Source organism: Vidua macroura, chromosome 1 (genome assembly GCF_024509145.1).
Source record: "Vidua macroura isolate BioBank_ID:100142 chromosome 1, ASM2450914v1, whole genome shotgun sequence".
Taxonomy (NCBI): domain Eukaryota; kingdom Metazoa; phylum Chordata; class Aves; order Passeriformes; family Viduidae; genus Vidua; species Vidua macroura.
In genome coordinates, this window is record NC_071571.1 from 153420728 (window position 1) to 153438081 (window position 17354).

Consider the following 17354-nt stretch of genomic DNA (forward strand, 5'->3'; position numbering starts at 1 on the left):
GAAATTTTTGAGGATTTTTTTTTTTTTTTAAATTTCCAGGATTTCTTTATGAATTCTTTGGAATTTTTGGGGGATTTTTTTTTCCCAATTTTTTTTTTATTTTCTGGGCCTTTTTTCTTTTTTTTTTTTTTAATTTTTGGCAGAATTTTTTTGATCTTTTTGGGAATTTTTGGGATCCTGGAGAGGGATCCAGGCAATGGGATCCTGTCCATGGGATCCTGGAATGCTTTGGCCGGGAAGGGATTTTTGGGATCTTTTGGGGAATTTTTTGGGATCCTGTCCAAGGGATCCAGGAGAGGGATCCGGGCAATGGGATCCTGTCCATGGGATCCAGTCCATGGGATCCAGGAGAGGGATCCTGGCCATGGGATCTTGGAAAGGGATCCTGTCATGGGATACTGGAACGCTTTGGCCGGGAAGGGATTTTTGGGATCTTTTGGGGAAATTTTGGGATCCTGTCCATGGGATCCTGGAGAGGGATCCAGTCCATGAGCTCTATCCATGGGATCCTGGAGAGGGATCCAGGCAATGGGATCCTGTCCATGGGATCCTGGAGAGGGATCCGGTCCCATGGGATCCTGGCCTTGGGATCCAGGAGAGGGATCCTGTCCATGGGATCCAGGCCTTGGGATCCTGGAGAGGGATCCAGGCTTTGAGATCCTGTCCATGGGATCCTGGCAATGGGATCCAGGCCTTGGGATCCTGGAGAGGGATCCAGGCTTTGAGATCCTGTCCATGGGATCCTGTCCATAGGATCCAGGCATTGGGATCTGGAGAGGGATCCTGTCCATGGGATCCTGGAGAGGGATCCAGGCAATGGGATCCTGTCCACGGGATCCTGTCCATGGAATTCTGTCCATGGGATCCTGTTGAGGGATCATGTCCATGAGATCCTGTTGAGGGATCCAGGCCCTGGGATCCTGTTGAGGGATCCTGGCCATGGGATCCTGTCCATGGAATTTGGGCCCTGAGATCCTGGACAGGGATCCTGTCCATGCGATCCTGGCTTTGGGATCCTGTCCATGGGATCCTGTCCATGGGATCCTGGAGAGGGATCCAGGCCTTGGGATCTTGGAAAGGGATCCTGTCAATGGGATCCTGTCCATGGGATCCTGGAACGCTTTGGCCGGGAAGGGATTTTTGGGATCTTTTGGGGAATTTTTGGGATCCTGTCCATGGGATCCTGGAGAGGGATCCTGGCCATGAGCTCTATCCATGGGATCCTGGAGAGGGATCCAGGCCATGGGATCCTGTCCATGGGATCCTGGAGAGGGATCCGGTCCATGGGATCCTGGACAGGGATCCAGGCAATAGGATCCTGTCCATGGGATCCTGGAGAGGGATCCTGTCCATGGGATCCTGTCCATGGGATCCTGGCAATGGGATCCAGGCCTTGGGATCTTGGAGAGGGATCCTGTCCATGGGATCCTGGAGAGGGATCCAGGCCCTGGGATCCTGGAGAGGGATCCGGGAGAGGGATCCTGTCCATGGGATCCTGTCCATGGAATTTGGGGCCCTGAGATCCTGGACAGGGATCCTGTCCATGGGATCCTGGCCTTGGGATCCTGTCCATGGGATCTGGGCAATGGGATCCTGTCCCATGGGATCCTGGAGAGGGATCCAGGCCCTGGGATCTTGGAGAGGGATCCTGTTCATGGGATCCTGGCAATGGGATCCTGGAATGCTTTGGCCGGGAAGGGATTTTTGGGATCTTTTGGGGAAATTTTTGGGATCCTGTCCATGGGATCCTGTCCATGGGATCTGGGCTACAGGATCCTCGAGATGGATCCTGTCCATGGGATCCTGTCCGTGGGATCCTGGCCTTGGGATCCAGGCAATGGGATCCTGGAGAGGGATCCTGGCCATGGGATCCAGGCCTTGGGATTCTGTCCATGGGATCCAGGCCTTGGGATCCAGGAGAGGGATCCTGGCCATGGGATCCTGTCCATGGGATCCTGGCCTTGGGATCCTGTCCATGGGATCCTGGAGAGGGATCCAGGCAATGGGATCCTGTCCATGGAATTCTGTCCATGAGATCCTGTTGAAGGATCCAGGCCCTGGGATCCTGGAGAGGGATCCAGGCAATGGGATCCTGTCCACGGGATCCTGTCCATGGAATTCTGTCCATGGGATCCTGTTGAGGGATCATGTCCATGAGATCCTGTTGAGGGATCCAGGCCCTGGGATCCTGGAGAGGGATCCTGGCCATGGGATCCTGTCCATGGAATTTGGGCCCTGAGATCCTGGACAGGGATCCTGTCCATGGGATCCTGGCAATGGGATCCTGGAGATGGATCCAGGCTTTGAGATCCTGTCCATGGGATCCTGTCCATGGCATCCAGGCAATGGGATCCTGGAGAGGGATCCCTGTCCATGGGATCCTGGCAATGGGATCCTGTTGAGGGATCCGGGCAATGGGATCCTGTCCATGGGATCCTGGAGGGCTGTGGGCCTTGGGATCCTGGAGAGGGATCCAGGCTTTGGGACCCTGGCCATGGGATCCTGGAACGCTTTGGCCGGGAAGGGATTTTTGGGATCTTTTGGGGAAATTTTTGGGATCCTGGCCATGGGATCCTGGCCATGGAATTCTGTTCATGGGATCCTGTCCATGGGATCCTGGAGAGGGATCCAGGCCATGGGATCCTGGAAAGGGATCCTGGCCTTGGGATCCTGGAGAGGGATCCTGGAGAGGGATCCAGGCTCTGGGATCCTGTCCATGGGATCCTGTCCATGGGATCCTGTCCATGGGATCCTGGAACGCTTTGGCCGGGAAGGGATTTTTGGGATCTTTTTGGGAATTTTTGGGATCCTGGCACGCTTCTCCCACGGCCCCGCTCGGAAAAAGCGGGAAAATATGGGGGGGGGAAAAAGAGGGAAAAGTGGGAAAAACATGGAAAAAACCCCCCTGGGGAATAGCGGGAAAAGCACGGGAAAAAATGGGGGGAAAAGCGGGAAAATCGGGAAAAACACAGGGAAAAAACAGGGAATAGCGAGAAAAGTGGGAAAAACACCGGGGAAAGCGGGAAAAAATCGGGGAAAAATGGGGAAAAGTGGGAAAAATGGGGAAAAAAACGGGGAAAAGCGGGAAAAAACGGGAAAAAAAAACCCGCTGGGAATAGCGGGAAAAGCACGGGAAAAAACGGAGAAAAAACAGGAAAAAACAGAAAAATGGGAAAAAAACGGGGGAAAGTGGGAAAAAACAGAGAGAAGCGGAAAAGTGGAAAAACACAGGAAAAAACAGGGAAAGTGGGGAAAAAATGGGGAAAAAAAACAGGGAAAAGCGGGAAAAGCATGGGAAAAACGGGGAAAAGCGGGAAAAAAAAGGGGAAAAACCAGGGGGAAAGCGGGAAAAGTGGGGAAAAAACGGGAAAAAAATGGGGGAAAAAGCGGGAAAAAACCCGGGGAGAAGCGGGAAAAGTGGGGAAAAAATGGGAAAAATGGGGGAAACCGGGAAAAAAATGGGGAAAAACAGGAAAAAGTGGGGAAAAACGGGGAAAAAATGGGAAAGTGGGAAAAACACAGGGAAAAAAATGGGGAAAAGAGGGATAAAAGCGGGAAAAACATGGAAAAAAACCCCTGGGAATAGCGGGAAAAGCACGGGAAAAATGGGGAAAAGCGGGAAAATGGGGAAAAAACGGGGAAAGTGGGAAAAAACAAAGAAAAGCGGGAAAAGTGGGAAAAACATTGGAAAAAAATCCTGGGAATAGAGGGAAAAATATGGGAAAAAACGGGGGGGAAAATGGGGAAAAAAACCAGGGATAAGAGGGAAAAGTAGGAAAAACACAGGGAAAAACTGGGAAAAGAGGGAAAAGTGGGGAAAAATGGGAAAAAAGGGGGGAAAAGCAGAAAAGCGGGGAAAAAACAGGGGGAAAAAATGGGGAAAAGAGGGATAAAAGTGGGAAAAGCACGGGGAAAAAACTGGGAAAAGCGGAAAAAATATGGGAAAAAACCAGGGATAAGTGGGAAAAAGCGGGGAAAACTGGGAAAAACAGCAGGGAAAGCGGGAAAAAAGCGGGAAAAGTGGGGGAAAATGGGAAAAGAACGGGGAAAAAGCGGGAAAAACACGGGGAAAAAACTGGGAAAAGCAGGAAAAGCACGGGACAAAAACGGGGAAAAGTGGGAAAAACAGGAAAAAGCGGGAAAACCACCGGAAAAAAAAACAGGGAATAGCAGGAAAACCACAGGGAAAACACGGGGATAAGAAGGAAAAGTGGGAAAAGCACCGCGGGAAAGCGGGAAAAAATGGGAAAAAAAAGGGAAAAACAGGAAAAACACAGGGAAAAAACCCCTGGGAATAGCGGGAAAATCACGGGAAAAAAACAAGGAAAAGTGGGAAAAAAAATGGGAAAAATGCGGAAAAAAGGGGAAATGTGGAAAAGGGGGAAAAACATGGAAAAAAAACCCTGGGAAAAGTGGGAAAAATATGGGAAAAAACGGGGATAAGCAGGAAAAACTGGGAAAAGCAGGGAAAAAAATGGGGAGAAAAAACGGGGAAAAAGCGGAAAAAAATGGGAAAAAAACGGGGAAAAGTGGGAAAAGCAGGAAAAACCAGAAAAAGCGGGAAACATCACTGGGAAAAACCAGGGAATAGCAGGAAAACCAGGAAATCCACAGGGAAAACGCGGGGATAAGCAGGAAAAGTGGGAAAAGCACCGGGGGAAAGCGGGAAAAAAATGGGAAGAAGTGGGAAAAACATGGAAAAAACCCCAGGGAATAGCGGGAAAAGCACGGGAAAAAAATGGGGAGAAAAAAATGGGGAGAAAAAATGGGGAGAAAAAATGGGGAAAAGCGGGAAAAAAATGGGAAAAAAACGGGGAAAAGCGGGAAAAACACAGGGAAAAAACCCTGGGAATAGCGGGAAAAGCAGGGAAAAAACAGGGAAAAGCGGGAAAAAAATGGGAAGAAGAAAAGGGAAAAACAGGGGAAAAGTGGGAAAAACAGGGGAAAAAACAGGGAAAAGCAGAAAAGCGGGAAAAAACACAGGAAAAAAACCGGGGGAAAAACCGGGAAAAAAACCGGGGAAAGTGGGAAAAGTGGGGAAAAAAAAGGGGAAAAAACGAGGGAAACCCGGGAAAAACACAGGAAAAAAACAGGGAAAAGCGGGAGAAAAGCGGGATTTTCTGCGGGAAGAAGGGGTTTTCCCCAGGAATAACGGGATTTTTCCCAGGAAAAGTGAGATTTTCCCGGGAAGAGCGGGATTTTTCCCGGGAATAACAGAATTTTCCCCGGGAATAGTGGGATTTTCCGCGGGAAAAGCGGACTTTTCCCGGGAATAGCGGGATTTTTCCCGGGAATAATGGGATTTTTCGCGGGGAATAGCGGGCTTTTCCCCGGGAATAGCGGGATTTTCCCCGGGAATAGCAGGATTTTTCCCGGGAATAGCGGGATTTTTCGCGGGAATAGCGGGCTTTTACCCAGGAAAAGCGGGCTTCTCCCCGGGAATAACATTTTTTTCCCGGGAATAGCGGGATTTTTCGCAGGAAAAGCGGGTTTTTCCCGGGAATAACGGAATTTTCCCCGGGAATAGCGGGCTTTTTCCCGGGAATAGCGGGTTTTTTCCGGGAATAGCGGGTTTTTTCCCAAGAATAGCGCGCTTTTTCCCGGGAATAGCGGGTTTTTTCCCGGAATAACGGGATTTTTCGCAGGAATAGCGGGATTTTTCCCAGGAATAACGGCCTTTTCCCCGGAATAACGGGATTAACGGGATTTTTCCCGGGAATAATGGGATTTTTTCCCGGGAATAGCGGGATTTTCCGTGGGAAAAGCGGGGTTTTCCCGGGAATAGCGGGATTTTTCCTGGGAATAGCGGGATTTTTCCCAAGAATAGCGGGGGTTTTTTCCGGGAATAGCGGGATTTTTCCCAAGAATAATGGGATTTTTCCCGGGAATAGCGGGATTTTTTCCCAGGAATAACGGCCTTTTCCCCGGGAATAATGGAATTTTTCCCGGGAATAACGGGATTTTTCCCGGGAACAGCGGGCTTTTACCCAGGAAAAGCGGGATTTCCCCGGGAATAACGGTTTTTTTTTTGCGGGGAATAACGGGATTTTTCCCGGGAATAGCGGGCTTTTCCCCAAGAATAGCGGGATTTTTCCCGGGAATAACGGGATTTTTCCCGGGAATAGCGGGATTTTTCCCAGGAATAACGGCCTTTTCCCCGGGAATAACGGAATTTTTCCCAGGAATAGCGGATTTTTCCTGGGAATAACGGCCTTTTCCCCGGGAATAACGGAATTTTTCCCGGGAATAACGGAATTTTTCTCGGGAATAGCGGGATTTTTCGCGGGAATAGCGGGATTTTTCCCGGGAATAGCGGGATTTTTCCCAGGAATAACGGCCTTTTCCCCGGGAATAACGGAATTTTTCCCGGGAATAGCGGGATTTTTCCCGGGAATAGCGCGCTTTTTCCCGGGAATAGTGGGTTTTTTCCCAGGAATAACGGGATTTTTCCCGGGAATAGCGGGTTTTTTCCCGGGAATAACGGGATTTTTCCCGGGAATAGCGGGATTTTTCCCAAGAATAGCGGGCTTTTACCCAGGAAAAGCGGCTTTTCCCTGGGAATAACGTTTTTTTTTCGCAGGAATAGCGGGTTTTTCCCGGGAATAACGGGATTTTTCCCGGGAATAGCGCGCATTTTCCCAGGAATAACGGGCTTTTACCCAGGAAAAGCGGCCTTTTCCCTGGGAATAACGTTTTTTTCCCCGGGAATAGCGGGCTTTTTCCCCAAGAATAGTGTTTTTTTTCGCGGGAATAACGGGATTTTTCCCGGGAATAGCGGGATTTTTCCCAGGAATAACGGCCTTTTCCCCGGGAATAACGGGATTTTTCCGGGAATAGCGGGATTTTTCCCAGAATAACGGCCTTTTCCCCGGGAATAACGGGATTTTTCCCGGGAATAGCGGGTTTTTTCCCGGGAATAACGGAATTTTTCCCGGGAATAGCGGGATTTTTCCCGGGAATAACGGGATTTTTCCCGGGAATAGCGGGCTTTTACCCAGGAATAGCGGCCTTTTCCCCGGGAATAACATTTTTTTTCCGCGGGAAAAGCGGCTTTTCCCCAAGAATAGCGGGCTTTTTCCCGGGAATAGCGGGCTTTTTCCCGGGAATAACGGGATTTTTCCCGGGAATAGCTCGCTTTTTCCCGGGAATAGCGGGCTTTTAGCCAGGAAAAGCGGGCTTTTCCCCAAGAATAGCGGGATTTTTCCCGGGAATAGCGGGCTTTTCCCCGGGAATAACGTTTTTTTTTCGCGGGAAAAGCGGCTTTTCCCCGGGAACAGCGGGATTTTTCCCGGGAATAGCGGGCTTTTCCCCGGGAATAGCGGGATTTTTCGCGGGAAAAGCGGGTTTTTTTGGCGGGAATAGCGGGTCTTTTCGCGGGAAAAGCCGCTTTTCCGCGGGAACTCGCCGAGGAGCCGCGCGGGCCGCGGCGCGCAGGCCGGGCCTCGGGCGGGCCCCCGCGGGCAGCCCTGCCCGCCCCCCGGGAGCCTCTCCCCGCGCTGCGCGGGCACTCACGGGGCTCCAGCAGATCAGCGAGTCGGTCTCGGGGTCCTCCACGAGCGTCCACAGCTTGGTGAGGAAGGCGGGCACGTTGCAGGGCCCGGGCCCCGCGCCCGCCGCCGCCGCCGCGCCCGGCCCGTCCATGGCCGCGCCCTCACGGCGGGGGCGGGAAGGGCTCGGCGAGGCCCCGGGGGCGGCCCCGGCGGCGGCGAGGCCGTTAAAAAGCGCGGGAAGGGCGCGGCGAGGCGGCGGCGGCAGCGGCGGCGGGAGGCGGCATGGCCGCCGCCATCTTGGGGGGGGCGGGTGTGAGGCGGCGCGGAGCGGCGCGTGCGCGGCCACGCCCACTGGCGGCGGGACACGCCCGCTGCTCCGCCGGGGTGAGGGGGCGTGGCTTTGCCGCAAGAACACGCCCCCCCGGTGCGCTAGCCACGCCCAGCGCGCGTAGTTGCCGGAGTGGGGCGGGGTTTTGGCGTAAAGACACACCCACTTGTCCGATAGCCACGCCCACTGCGCGCCGCAGGTGGGGCTTTGCCGCGAGGGCACGCCCCCTTGTGCAGTAGCCACGCCCAGTGAGCCTTAGAGGAAAGGGGAGGAGCGCGGCTTTGCCGCTGGACACTCCCCCTTGGTCTGTAACCACGCCCACTGCGTGACGCAGCAACTGAGGCTCGTGGCTTTCCTGCATGGAGACGCCCCCTCGCGCAGTGACCACGCCCACAGCGTATTGCAGACGGGGAGGGGCGGGGCTTGGCCCCAGGTGGCCACACCCACTGGCTGTAGGGTACAGGAGGGACGGACCCCAAGGGCGTAGGGACACGCCCACCTGCATCAGACCACGCCTACTGCCTGCAGATGACCAGGGGCGTGGCTATCACGTGGGAACGCCTCAATTATCGTTCGGGCCACGCCCCTTTCCGTTGCTTGCAGGTGGGCTTTGACCACGGGAACGCCCCCTGATGGGTCGGGACACGCCCACTCACAGCAGGACACGCCCTCTGCCCATACCTGCTATGGCTTGGGCGTGGCCATTGCATCAGGGGCAACGCCCCCTGGTGGCTCCGACCACACCCCTTTTGCCAGGTCCCGCCCCTTCCTCTGCGCACCTGGGGAGGGCCCTCACATCAGAACACTTCCTGTCTCACCTGGCCACGCCTCCTGCCCATAGAGACACGCCCCCACACACCTGGCCCTGCCCTCTGGCCATTTTTGGCAATATCTGGGCGGGGCTCTCTCAGGGTGACGCCCACAACGGAGTGGACACGCCCCTGTGACGTCTGGTCCCACCCTCCCAGTGTGGACACGCCCCTTTTCCATTCTGGCCACGCCCCCGTCCCATTGCCGGCGTAGCGCGCAGGGAACGCCCCCGAGCACGTGTGACCACGCCCCCTTCACGGAGCCACGCCCCTTCCCCGTCCCTCACCCCGCCTATGGCGCGGCTGCCGCAGCGCGCATGCGCGAACCCGGCGGCGCGGCGGCCGTCGCGCACGCGCACATTGCTTTCACGTTTTCCCGCGCTGCCGCCCCGTTCCCGTTATCTTCTCCCGTTCTCTTTTCCCGTTATCCTCTCTCGTTCCCGTTATCCCGCCCTGCCCAGGAGCGGGATCCCCTCCCTCGGGAGCGGCGCGGGGGCCGCGGCAAGGCGGAAGCGCGGCGGGCGGGGGCGTGGCCGTCCCTGTGACCCGCGCGCCCACGTGTTCGGCGGCGCACGCGGAGCCGCCACCATGGAGCAGGTCCGGGGGTGACCGGGGAGGGGGAACGGGGTGGGGGGAAACACGCGGGGTTGTCATGGCAACGGGGAGGGAGGGGACACACCCGGCATTGCCATGGCGACGGGGAGGGGGGTGGCCTGGTGGCCGTGAGGGGGGACCGGGAAATGGAGGGGGTCCGGCCTGGTGTCCGTGAGGGGAAACCCGGCACTGAGGGGGGATTTGGCCTTGTCCTGAGGGGGAACTCAGCAATGAAGGGGTCTGGTCTTATCCTGAGTGGGGACCCGGCACTGAGGGGGGATTTGGCCTTGTCCTGAGGGGGAACTCGGCAATGAAGGGGTCTGGTCTTATCCTGAGGGGGGACCCGGCACTGAGGGGGGATTTGGGCTTGTCCTGAGGGGGAACTCAGCAATGAAGGGGTCTGGTCTTAGCCTGAGGGGAAACCCGGCACTGAGGGGGGATTTGGGCTTGTCCTGAGGGGGAACTCAGCAATGAAGGGGTCTGGTCTTATCCTGAGTGGGGACCCAGCACTGAGGGGGGATTTGGCCTTGTCCTGAGGGGGAACTCAGCAATGAAGGGGTCTGGTCTTATCCTGAGGGGAAACCCGGCACTGAGGGGGGATTTGGGCTTGTCCTGAGGGGGAACTCAGCAATGAAGGGGTCTGGTCTTATCCTGAGGGGAAACCTCGCACTGAGGGGGGATTTGGCCTTGTCCTGAGGGGGCACCGGCAGTGAGGGGGGATTTGGCCTCCTGAGAGGGCATTTGGCCTCCTGAGAGGGAATTTGGCCTCCTGAGAGGGGATTTGGCCTCCTGAGTGGGCGACCCAGCCTGTACCGGTGAGGAGGGACCGGGGAATGGAGGGGATCCAGCCTGGTCCCCGTGAGGGGGAACCCGGCAGTGAGGGGAGGATTTGGCCTCCTGAGGGGGCGACCTGGCCCTATCCTGGTGAGGGGCAAACCCCATAACTGGGGTCTCCGGCCTGGTCTCCATGAGGGGGTCTGGCCTTGTCCTGAAGGGCCACCCAGCAATTTGGGGAGGGGTCCGGGCTGGTCTCCATGAGGGGGTCTGGCCTTGTCCTGAAGGGCCACCCAGCAATTTGGGGAGGGGTCCGGGCTGGTCTCCATGAGGGGGTCTGGCCTTGTCCTGAAGGGCCACCCAGCAATTTGGGGAGGGGTCCGGGCTGGTCTCCATGAGGGGGTCTGGCCTTGTCCTGAAGGGCCACCCAGCAATTTGGGGAGGGGTCCAGGCTGGTCTCCATGAGGGGGTCTGGCCTTGTCCTAAAGGGCAACCCAGCAATTTGGGGAGGGGTCCGGGCTGGTCTCCATGAGGGGGTCTGGCCTTGTCCTGAAGGGCCACCCAGCAATTTGGGGAGGGGTCCGGGCTGGTCTCCATGAGGGGGTCTGGCCTTGTCCTGAAGGGCAACCCAGCAATTTGGGGAGGGGTCCGGGCTGGTCTCCATGAGGGGGTCTGGCCTTGTCCTGAAGGGCCACCCAGCAATTTGGGGAGGGGTCCGGGCTGGTCTCCATGAGGGGGTCTGGCCTTGTCCTGAAGGGCAACCCAGCAATTTGGGGAGGGGTCCGGGCTGGTCTCCATGAGGGGGTTTGGCCTCCTGAGGAGGGGACCCAGCCCTGTCCTGGTGAAGGGATACCCCGATAATTGGGGGGTCTGGCCTTGTCCTGAGGGGGGGACCTGGGAATGAGGGGTCTCTGAGGGGGCCACCCAGAAATGGGGGGGGTCTGTCTGAGCTTGTCTTTGGCAATGGGGGGGGGGACCCAGCAGTGACAGGGACCTGCCTGGCACTGACGGGGAATGTGGCAATCAGGGGGTGCCACTGGGCACTGGGAGGACATGGCAACTGGGGGGACTGGGCATGGCAACTGGGGGGCACTGGGTATGGCAACTGGGGGGCACTGGGTATGGCAAGTGGGGGGACTGGGCATGGCAACTGGGGGGGACTGGGCATGGCAACTGGGGGGACTGGGCATGGCAACTGGGGGGGACTGGGCATGGCAACTGGGGGGACTGGGCATGGCAACTGGGGGGGACTGGGCATGGCAACTGGGGGGGACTGGGCATGGCAACTGGGGGGTTGGTTCTTAGGGTGTCCCAGTAACTGGGGGGCTTTGGGTTGGTTCTGAGGGGTGCCCCAGTAATGGGGGGTTTGGGTTGGTTCTGAGGGGTGCCCCAGTAACTGGGGGGGTTTGGGTTGGTTCTGAGGGGTGCCCCAGTAATGGGGGGGTTTGGGTTGGGTTGGTTCTGAGGGGTGCCCCAGTAACTGGGGGGGTTTGGGTTGGTTCTTAGGGTGCCCCAGTAATTGGGGGGTTTGGGTTGGGTTGGTTCTGAGGGGTGCCCCAGTAATGGGGGGGGTTTGGTTTGGTTCTGAGGGGTGCCCCAGTAATGGGGGGTTTGGGTTGGGTTGGTTCTGAGGGGTGCCCCAGTAATGGGGGGGGTTTGGTTTGGTTCTGAGGGGTGCCCCAGTAATGGGGGGTTTGGGTTGGGTTGGTTCTGACGGGTGCCCCAGTAATGGGGGGGTTTGGGTTGGTTCTGAGGGGTGCCCCAGTAATGGGGGGGTTTGGGTTGGTTCTGAGGGGTGTCCCAGTAATGGGGGGGTTTGGGTTGGTTCTGAGGGGTGCCCCAGTAACTGGGGGGGTTTGGGTTGGTTCTGAGGGGCTGCCAGAAATTTGGGCAGGGGGGTCTGACCCAGTCCTGAGGGGGACACAGGAATTGGGGGGGGGGCGTCTGATTTTGTCCTGAGGGGTGACCCCACACCTGGGGGTGTCCCCACACCTGGGGGTGTCCAGGCTGGTCCTGAGGGGGGACCCAAACTTTGAGGGGGCGTCCCGAGGTGTGTGGGGGTGTCTCCATGGGAGCCCATGCCCCGCCCGTGGTCGGGGGTCCCCCGTGTCCCCCCCGTGTGCCCCCCGTGTCCCCGTTGTGACCCCCGCCGTGCTGTCCCCTGCAGCCCAGCCCCTCCGGAGGCAGCGAGGAGCTGTCGGAGAGCGAGGAGAGCGTTTATTCCGGCCTGGAGGATTCGGGAAGCGACAGCGAATCCTCCGGGAATGACCAGGAGGAGCAGGAGGAGGAGGAGGAGGAGGAGGAGGAGGAAGAAGCCCCTGGAAGCCCCTCGGCTCCCCAGACACAGGTAAGGGCCTGACTGTGACCCTGCCCTGGATTTGGGGGGCTCCCATCCCATTCCTGCCCCTCCCTGCGATGCTCTGGTTTCCCCAAAATCCAGGAATGCCTTGGCACTGATCCGGTTTTCCATGGAGGAGTAGAAATAATTATTTTGAGGAAGGATCCATGGCTAGGGATGAGACTGTCCTGGGGAAAATTGTGGGGAAAAAGGAAAATTAAGCCTTCCAGAGCCTTTTCCAGGGGTTTTTCTGGGAGAGCTGGAGAGGGGTTTGGGATTTTGGGCTGGAGGGACGGGAACCAGGGAATGGCTTCCCATGGAATGTTGGGATTTTGGGATGGAATTCCCGGAGAACCCGGGGCTGCCCCAGGATCCCTGGCATAGCAGGAGGTGTCCCTTGGGAATGGGATCATCCCTGAAATCCCCTCCATTCCCACCCCATTCCCAGGTTGGATCAGTTCTTCCAGGAGGGAATTCCCATAAAATTCCCACTCCAGCCACACTCCCACATTCCCACCCTGCCTTATCCCAGACTTTCCTCTCTCATCCCGGGATTCCCAAGGTTTGGGATTGAGGAGAATCCTCCCCATTCCTGGGAGCCCAAACTTGCCAAAATTCCCTGGTTTTGCCCCAGTTCTGGGAAGGGAAGGAGAGGGAAATCCCAGAGGCTCCGGAGCTGGGAATGAAAGTGCTGGGGATTCGCTGCTCTTGCAGGAGAATTCCAGAGCCTTTCCCAGGGATTTGTGGGAGAGCTCCAGAGGGGTTTGGGACGCAGGCTGGAGGGATGGGAAACAGGGATCCCAAATCCCAGAGCTGCCATTCCTCAAATCCCCAGATCCCAAATCCCTGAGCTGCCAATCCCCAAATCCCAAATCCCTGAGCTGCCATTCCCCAAATCGCAAATCGCAGAGCTGCCATTCCCAAATCCCAGCTCCCCAAATCGCAGAGCTGCCATTCCCAAATCCCTGAATCCCAAATCCCAGAGCTGCCATTCCCAAATCCCTGAATCCCAAATCCCAGAGCTGGCATTCCCCAAATCCCCAGATCCCAAATCCCAGAGCTGCCATTCCCAGCTCCCCAAGTCCCAGAGCTGCCATCCCCCAAATTCCAAATTCCCAAATCCCAGAGCTGCCATTCCCCAAATCCTAAATCCCGGAGCTGCCATTCCCAAATCCCTGAATCCCAAATCCCAGAGCTGGCATTCCCCAAATCCCCAGATCCCAAATCCCTGAGCTGCCATTCCCAGCTCCCCAAATCCCAGAGCTGCCATTCCCCAAATCCCAGCTCCCCAAATCCCAGAGCTGCCATTCCCCAAATCCTAAATCGCAGAGCTGCCATTCCCAAATCCCTGAATCCCAAATCCCAGAGCTGCCATTCCCAGCTCCTGAGATCCCAGAGCTGCCATTCCCAAATCCCAGAGCTGCCATTCCCAGCTCCTGAGATCCCAGAGCTGCCATTCCCAAATCCCAGAGCTGCCATTCCCCAATCCCAGCTCCCCAAATCCCAGAGCTGCCATTCCCCAAATCCTAAATCGCAGAGCTGCCATTCCCAAATCCCTGAATCCCAAATCCCAGAGCTGGCATTCCCCAAATCCCAAATCCTAAATCGCAGAGCTGCCATTCCCCAAATCCCAAATTCCCAAATCCCAGAGCTGCCATTCCCAGCTCCCCAAGTCCCAGAGCTGCCATTCCCCAAATTCCAAATTCCCAAATCCCAGAGCTGCCATTCCCCAAATCCTAAATCTCAGAGCTGCCATTCCCAAATCCCTGAATCCCAAATCCCAGAGCTGCCATTCCCCAAATCCTAAATCCCAGAGCTGCCATTCCCAAATCCCAGCTCCCCAAATCCCAGAGCTGCCATTCCCCAAATCCTAAATCCCAGAGCTGCCATTCCCAAATCCCAGCTCCCCAAATCCCAGAGCTGCCATTCCCCAAATCCCCGAATCCCAAATCCCAGAGCTGCCATTCCCAGCTCCCCAAATCCAGATCTGTCATTCCCCAAATCCCCAAATCCCAAATCCCAAATCCAGATCTGTCATTCCCCAAATCCCAAATCCCGCAGCTGCCGGGGGCTCTGTAAATGTTTCCGTGTCCCCGTCGGTTTGGATTTCCTCCTAATGACTTCCAGCATTCCCGGTTTTCCCTGGCAGCTCCCGGAGCAGCTGCAGTGTTTGATTTGCTGCTTTCCTGATCCAGGGAAAGATCTGGAGCCCTTTAACTCTTCCCTTCCCGCTGGGATTGGGGCTGGGAAACCAGGATTGGGAAACCGGGATTGGGAAACCAGGATTGGGATTGGGAAACTGGGATTGGGATTGGGAAACTGGGATTGTGCTGGGAAAACTGGGATTGGGAAACCAGGATTGGGATTGGGAAACTGGGATTGGGATTGGGAAACTGGGATTGTGCTGGGAAAACTGGGATTGGGAAACCAGGATTGGGATTGGGAAACTGGGATTGGGAAACTGGGATTGTGCTGGGAAAACTGGGATTGGGAAACCAGGATTGGGATTGGGAAACTGGGATTGGGATTGGGAAACTGGGATTGTGCTGGGAAAACTGGGATTGGGAAACCAGGATTGGGATTGGGAAACTGGGATTCGGATTGGGAAACTGGGATTGTGCTGGGAAAACTGGGATTGGGCCGGGAAAACTGGGTTTGGGGCGGGAAAACAGGGATTGGGAATGGGAAACTGGGAATGGGGCTTGAGAACTGGGAATGGGCCTGGAAAACTGGGATTGAGTTAGGGTTAGGACTCACTGGGAGGGACTGGGACAGACCGGGACAGACCGGGACAAACTGGGACAGACTGGGACAGACCGGGACAGACTGGGACAGACTGGGACAGACCGGGACAGACTGGGAGAGACCGGGACAGACTGGGACAGACCGGGACAGACCGGGACAGACTGGGACAGACACACAGGGACAGACCGGGACAGACTGGGACAGACCGGGACAGACTGGGACAGACCGGGACTGATCGGGACAGACTGGGACAGACTGGGACAGACCGGGACAGACCGGGAGGCACTGAGACAGACCAGGACAGACTGGGACAGACTGGGACAGACTGGGACAGACCGGGACAGACCAGGACAGACTGGGAAAGACCAGGACAGACTGGGACAGACCAGGACAAACTGGGACAGACTGGGACAGACTGAGAGGCACTGAGACAGACCGGGACAGACTGGGACAGACTGGGACAGACCAGGACAGACCAGGACAAACTGGGACAGACCGGGACAGACCAGGACAAACTGGGACAGACTGGGACAGACTGAGAGGCACTGAGACCGACCGGGACAGACCGGGACAGACTGGGACAGACTGGGACAGACTGGGACAGACCGGGACAGACCAGGACAGACTGGGACAGACCAGAACAGACTGGGACAGACTGGGACTGACCGGGACAGACCGGGACAGACCAGGACAGACTGGGACAGACTGGGACAGACCAGGACAGACCAGGACAAACTGGGACAGACCGGGACAGACCAGGACAAACTGGGACAGACTGGGACAGACCAGGACAAACTGGGACAGACTGGGACAGACTGAGAGGCACTGAGACCGACCGGGACAGACCGGGACAGACTGGGACAGACTGGGACAGACTGGGACAGACCGGGACAGACCAGGACAGACTGGGACAGACTGGGACAGACCAGGACAGACCAGGACAAACTGGGACAGACCGGGACAGACCAGAACAGACTGGGACAGACTGGGACTGACCGGGACAGACCGGGACAGACTGGGACAGACCGGGACAGACTGAGAGGCACTGAGACAGACCGGGACAAACTGGGACAGACCAGGACAAACTGGGACAGACTGGGACAGACCGGGACAGACCAGGACAGACCAGGACAGACTGGGACAGACCGGGACAGACCGGGACAGACTGGGACAGACCGGGACAGACTGGGACAGACCGGGAGGCACTGAGACAGACCGGGACACACTGGTAACGCCGGGATTTTCCGTCTCCGGCCGCACGCGGGGGCAGCCGGGGAAGGTGAAACCCAACCCCAGCCCCATCCCAGCGCCAAAAACCTGGGAAAAGACTTATCCCGGTTCCCTGCGGAGCATCCCGGCCCTTAAAGCCGCCTTTGTTTTCCCGGTAATCCCATCCCTGCGCCGGGATTTGCCCCGTGATCCCGCCCGGCCTGGCTTTTACAGCTCCCGCCGGGAGCGCCGGCCGGAGCTGCTTTTCCAATCATCCCTGAATCCTGATCCCGCTGTTCCATCATTCCCTGAATCCTGACCCTGCTTTTCTGGTCATTCCTGAATCCTGACCCCGCTGTTCCATCATTCCCTGATTCCTGACCCCGCTTTTCCGGTCATTCCCTGATTCCTGACCTCACTTTTCCAGTCATTCTCTGATTCCTGATCCCACTGTTCCATCATTCCCTGATTCCTGACCCTGCTTTTCCAGTCATTCCCTGATTCCTGATCCCGCCTTTCCAGTCATTCCCTGATTCCTGATCCCGCTTTTCTGGTCATCCCTGAATCCTGATCCCACTGTTTCATCATTCCCTGATTCCTGACCCCACTTTTCCAGTCATTCCCTGAATCCTGACCCCGCCTTTCCAGTCATTCCTGAATCCTGACCCCGCTTTTCCAGTCATTCCCTGATTCCTGATCCCGCTTTTCCAGTCATTCCTGAATCCTGACCCCGCTGTTCCATCATTCCCTGATTCCTGATCCCGCTTTTCCATCATTCCCTGATTCCTGACCCCGCTTTTCCAGTCATTCCCTGATTCCTGATCCCACCTTTCCAGTCATTCCCTGATTCCTGACCTTGCTTTTCCAGTCATTCCCTGATTCCTGATCACGCTTTTCTGGTCATCCCTGAATCCTGATCCCACTGTTCCATCATTCCCTGAATCCTGATCCCGCCTTTCCAGTCATTCCTGAATCCTGACCCCACTGTTCCATCATTCCCTGATTCCTGACCCTGCTTTTCCATCATTCCCTGATTCCTGACCCCGCTGTTCCATCATTCCCTGATT

The 17354-nt window shown here is 56.6% G+C and overlaps 1 protein-coding gene across 1 annotated transcript in view; it reads left to right on the plus strand.

Moving 5' to 3' along the window:
- The window catches only part of BOP1 (BOP1 ribosomal biogenesis factor), a 127325-nt gene that overhangs the window by 3513 nt on the left and 106458 nt on the right, over window positions 1–17354 (plus strand). Inside the window, 2 exon segments of the mRNA XM_053983782.1 lie at window positions 7410–7570; window positions 12163–12342. Coding sequence (XP_053839757.1) covers window positions 7410–7570; window positions 12163–12342 — 341 coding nt within the window.